General features: G+C 38.1%; 1 protein-coding gene across 1 annotated transcript; it reads left to right on the top strand.

The window, feature by feature from the left end:
- The first annotated feature begins 5,042 nt into the window (after window positions 1–5,042).
- Window positions 5,043–5,399, top strand: LOC122084893 (cytochrome P450 CYP736A12-like). The gene has a single exon (XM_042653313.1). The coding sequence runs from the start codon at window positions 5,043–5,045 to the stop codon at window positions 5,397–5,399; it is 357 nt and encodes a 118-aa protein (XP_042509247.1).
- Window positions 5,400–5,689: the final 290 nt, after the last annotated feature.

Below are 5,689 nucleotides of genomic sequence, written 5' to 3'. Positions count from 1 at the left end.
TTCATAACTTATAGTGACAAGATTTGAAAAAAAAAAAAAAAAGCTTTAAATTTATGATTAAATCATGGTTTATTGTTGTAAGGGAAAGATAACTAATATTGAAATCACAAAATGAACTCTGTTATCCAATCATTCATTTAACTATCCAACTAGCTAGTTTTGTATAGTGAAGAAGAACATCAATGGAACTAGTATTACAATTTACAAATCAATTTCTCTATCCATAACCTAATATTCAATGATTTGTATCAATTCCCCTTACAATAAAAAAAATTTCTCACCAATATTGTAAAAAATGGAGTCAATTCACCAATTTATAATCTCATAATCATTTATTTTTTTATCAGTTTCATTCGGTCTGGTTATTGGTCAATTTAGTTTGGACCGATTTTCAGCCAGTCCCAACATACTTCAGTCCAAAACCAATCCAATAATGATCGGTTTTGTTCGATTCAGGTTTTTTCAGTCGGTTTTATCGGTTTGGGCTAGGTTTTGACACCCCTAGCTGAACTTGAATCAACAACAACATAGAAGATAAACAATCGGTTTCCAATTTTGTGATGGTGTGGGAAAGAGGGGTTTAGGAGTAAGGGTGTTAGTCGGTTTGATTCTGGTGTAGACGGTTCAATTCATAAGATTTTTTTTTATGTAAAACCAAGACTGATTGTTTAATAAACAGTTTCATATATTAAAACCAAAAATCATTTATAAATGGTTTTAAACGGTTTTCTTAGGCTATGTTTGGTAGCCAAGAGAAGAAAAGAAAAAAGAATATAGAAGAGAAAGTAAAAGAAAAGAGAAGAAAAGAAATGAAATGGTGAGAAGATAAAAAGAGTATGTATGTTTGGTAACCAAGAGAAGAAACTGAAAGAAAAGAAAAAAAATTCAAAAAATTTTGTATTTTAGGAGAGAGATAGACACATAGGAAATCATGTGTAATCAATCATTTTTTGTCTTATTATGTTTTCATATTTTTTCATGTTTTCTTGTGCTTTTTGCGAGATTTTTTTTTTTAAGCAAAAGAAAATTTCACAATTCCCAAGAGATATTTTGAATTGGCTGAATCTTCTTTGGGTGAAAACATACCAAGTGCAAAGAGAAATTCTTAACCCAAGAAAAAAAGTATAAAAAGTATGCATTTTTATTTTTATTTTCTTCTCTTGGATGGTAAACACTGCCTTATGTTTTTTATTTTTTATCCAAACAACTTCTTTATTTTTAAAAAAATTAGTGAAATGGATGTAAATTGTAACATTGAATTGAATTGCTTATTGTTATATACTTTTTTTAATAGTTGTTTGATGTAAACTTAAATTTTTTTATTATTGAAATATATGTAATCTTAAGATTGAATGACTTAAACTTACTACGTATTGTTAGGATTTTTATGTGGGCTTAACTGATACCGATTGATCCATTGGGCCCAAGCAATTATAGACCCACTCTGATTAGGAAACTCCTAGCTCTTTCCATTGTGAGAGTGGAATAGGGTTTTAGGGATTCTATTATAAATAGAATACTGATGGTCCCTGCAGCCATTACTTTACTTAATGCCTTATTGGTTTTGGGAGCACGACTTTCTCACAAGAGCAAGTGCACAGAAAGAAAGAAAACCCTAGAGTAAGAGGCTGCAGAAGATCTCAGTAGAAGGACTCCACTTGCGTAGTTCATTGTCATCTTCATGGGAGTAATGTTTAACCACATGGGACAGAGGTTCATGATCTATGTTCATGGGACACAGGTACTTCTTTATTCGCATTTATGGTTCATGTCATGGTTGTCCCATTGATTATTATAGATTTGGTAAATCTATATGGTTATGCATTTTAAGATGGGATACTTTATTGTTCTTGGTTTAGGGACTACACCTATGATTAATCTTTTATGACTAATTGATGATTCTTGTATTCTAAACACTATAGGGTTATTCATATGTTTAATATGGTAAATAATCCCCAACAATCCAATCTCAGGTGGGCCAAAAGGCGTGAAAACTACAACTGTGGCCAATGTGGTCTCCCCAAGAAAGGCCATTCCTGTCATGGCGGAACCAGCACCACAACCTCGACCACCGACTCTTCCTCCATCATCACCCAATCTTCTTCCTTGCCTAACACCCCCATCACGCCATCCCTTCTCCCACTTCCGCCGCGCCCTCTCATTTGACGATAATGAGGTAGACGTCTCACCAATGTCTGATGATGAGGATTTATCTGACGGGTGATGGTCAGTTACCTTGGAGTTGTCTGTGGGAGGTGTTGAGGAGGTTGCCGCCAGCTTAGTTGTTGTCGGTGGCGAAGGTTTGTAAGAGGTGGAGGGCTTGCACAAGGAAACTCTGGCGAGCGGCGGAGGAGTTGAAGCTTAGGTTTTCACATTTTCTGTACCCCAGTCGATCGAACCTTCCGCGCGAGGTTCACACGGTTCCTTCCAGAGGTGTCGTGTCTTCATGAAGATGCCATCGTCTTCTCACAATGGATGACCAGAGAGCGATTTGCAGCTAGGGTTTGGATGAAGACAATGAGATTGAAAGAGGATTTCCCTCTTTCAATCTCATTTTAAGTGAAGGGTATTTCGGTCTCTTCACTTCGTTCTGGGGGTATTTTAGGTATAAAAAATGTGACCTCACCACCACATAACAGATTCAAACTCACGGCCATTGACGGATTGGACTCAAATGTAAGAATCTTTCATATTTGAGGGAAAGGGGCTTAATTCACTCAAACCCTTGGACCCACACGTAATTTCGGCAAACTATAGGAGAGGTAGATGTAATTTTCCTAGAAAAATATGATAACTATATGAAAAGGATGTCCAGTCTTATCTCTAGTTGAGAACGGTTTTGGATGAAAACCCATAAAACAACTTACAAGTCCAATAAATGTCATACATAAATTAAAATAAATATTTGTATTAAATAAACCAGATTTGATGAATACACACATCCAACACTTTCACCATGATGAAAAACACAAATTCCTCCAAAGGCTGACCTTTATTAGCAACGGGAAATTTTTTTTTTTTTTTTTTGGTAACAGCAACGGGACAATTTGACCGCCACTATAACTAAACTTTTAACATTGGTTTACATATTATTACCATTATAAGTGTACATTTTGCATCGGGTTTAATAAATTGTCATTATATCTGTTGTTTTTTATTTTAAAAAAAAAAAGTTATGTACACCGCCTAATACAAAAGCACGGATCCTCTGCTCGTACGAGTCAGTGACCTGTCCTTTTTTTTCACATATACTCATCTTTATCCTCGTAATGGCATAAAGTGAGACATGTGTTGATCGTTGACTCGTACGACCAGATGATCGTACGAGCAGCAGTTCCTATCTCCTAATACAAAGAATTGTTTGTGCTTCCAAGACTTTATACAATCACGGTGTACTGAACTGTCAAGGGACAACCACAAACCCTGACAGTTCCACCATAGAAGGGAAAAAAATCGTCTGCAATTCCGATCTAGTACAATTCCGTGAAATACCACCTTCAGGCGGTGACACGTGTATTAATACCAATGCAATGGTCCAGATCTGATTTAAATGCCTCTTCACTGATTTAATGTTTTATTAGTTGTACCAGATCTTGACCATTGTATTGGTATCAATACACGTGTCACCGCCCAAAGGTGGTATTGCACGGAATTGTACGAGATCGGAATTGCAGACGATTTCAACCCCTATAGAAGACTCATGGCTGTCTGGGTGGCTAAGCCGAACTGCACCTGGGGAGCTTTATGTCTCAATGAAGATGATCTGTCATCTACTTCATGCATTGCGTAGGGGACTGTCACTCCAAAATTGTTTGCTTTGTCACAATCTGTTTTCTCCTTGAATGGGAAATGCAAATTAAATGCGTTTGAGTCCATAATTGTAGGTTCCAAAGGCCCCAGAATGGACCGAGCACACAAGGGAATTAAGGTCAGGATGGGCTTGAATAAAAAAGCACAGGGTCTTCTAAGAGGTTGTGGAAGTGACTTTCACTTTGAAGGAATCAAATCTGTACAAGAAGTGTTTGATCCACACTTGGACTCCATTCAAAATAAAAATCAATTAAAAGAAAAGAGATGAATCAAACACCAGAGGAAAATGATTCCTAATTGATCTGGACTTCACTTTGAAAATAGCTTAAACAAGTGGGCCCAAAGCGAGATTTAATTGAGGAAGAAGACAGCTTCGTCCTCAATTGTTTTATGCCCTATATCGACTTTGTTAAGTTTGTCTTGAATTCTTGACCCGTTTTGAAGATTGACCCGATCCGACATATATTTTTGTGGCGACCTGAATGAGAATTTTTTCTGAGATTTGTGATGGAAGCAGAGGGGTTGGGTTGATAGACCCAAGCTCGGAGCCCATCACTGATCTAGTATAGGGGTTCGGGGGCGTAGCCCCCGCGGTATGGTTTGACCGGATCGACCGTGACCCACTGGGTCGACCCACAATTTTGGAGTATATATAATGTACTATTGTTTGTTGAGAAAGTCATTGTATTCCAAGGTTTTTCACGCAGCTAGGGTTTCAGGGCGAGTTTTTTCTCGCCGCCGCTAGGGTGTAATTTCTCTTCTACATAGTGAATCATCTTCTTCTTCGCTCGAAGACGTAGCACACCACCCTGATGTGTGAACCTCGTTAAATCTCAGTGTCGTACGAATCTATTGTCTCTTTATTATTCGTGTTTCTCGGTGTTTGATCTTACAGACTTATGTAAAAATATGTAAAAATTTTCTGCAATCACTATATCTGGAGGACTATGATCATGATAGGACGCTCAACTATATCCGTGACATCCTTTTCGAGGGTCCCAATGACAATACTATATTGTACCACCCATGGCAGCCGCACATATCTATATCCATATCCAAAGAGGATCTAAGAAAAATATTAAAATATTGTCCAACAATAATTGGCAGCTTCCTTCCTTCACATCCTCCCCTAATGTCTTCTTGGACCATTGCAGTTCTCCTAGCAGTACTGCTTGGAGGGCTCTTATCATTCCATCTCCGGCATGCATTAAGGGCCAAGAAACAGAGTGATCATGATCGTCCAGCTACCGCCCGGTCTTTGGGGAATTTCTCTTCTTGGTTATCTTCTCATGTTGGGTGATCTCCCTCACCGTACCCTCCATCAAATGGCCCAGAAGTATGGACCCATCATGCAGATCAGGCTCGGCCTAATGCCAACTGTGGTGGTATCATCAGCTCAGGTAGCAGAGTTATTCCTCAAGACACATGACAACGTCTTTGCTGGTCGACCTTACATTATGGGTTCCCAGTATATGTCTTATGGGAACAAAGGTGTGCTTTTCTCACAATACGGTACATATTGGCGCTACATGCGCAAGCTCTACACCATAGAGCTGCTAAGTGCAGCAAAGGTTGATTCGTTTAAGTAGATCAGAAGGAAGGAGATGGGCCTCTTTGTTAGATCTCTTAGGGGGTGTTTGGTTCGGTAAATCAAATGGTGTATATATCGGATATGAATGTCAATCTTTTGATAGACATTCTTCTAAATTATGTTTCTTTCTGAAAAATCGTTTGGTTGCTTTGAGGCTAGTACATGTTTCTCGCGGGTTGAGATATTGGTTTCCGTAGATAACTTCTTTCCGCTTTCTTCTTTTATACTAGGTGGTAAAAAGGTTATTCAAACATGAGTTTAAGTGTTGAGGTAAACTCAGATTTGGAA

The sequence above is a fragment of the Macadamia integrifolia genome, chromosome 7 (genome assembly GCF_013358625.1).
Source record: "Macadamia integrifolia cultivar HAES 741 chromosome 7, SCU_Mint_v3, whole genome shotgun sequence".
In the NCBI taxonomy this organism is placed as follows: domain Eukaryota; kingdom Viridiplantae; phylum Streptophyta; class Magnoliopsida; order Proteales; family Proteaceae; genus Macadamia; species Macadamia integrifolia.
The sequence above is the reverse complement of the archived record's forward strand: the minus strand, read 5'-3'. Positions and strand labels throughout refer to the sequence as shown.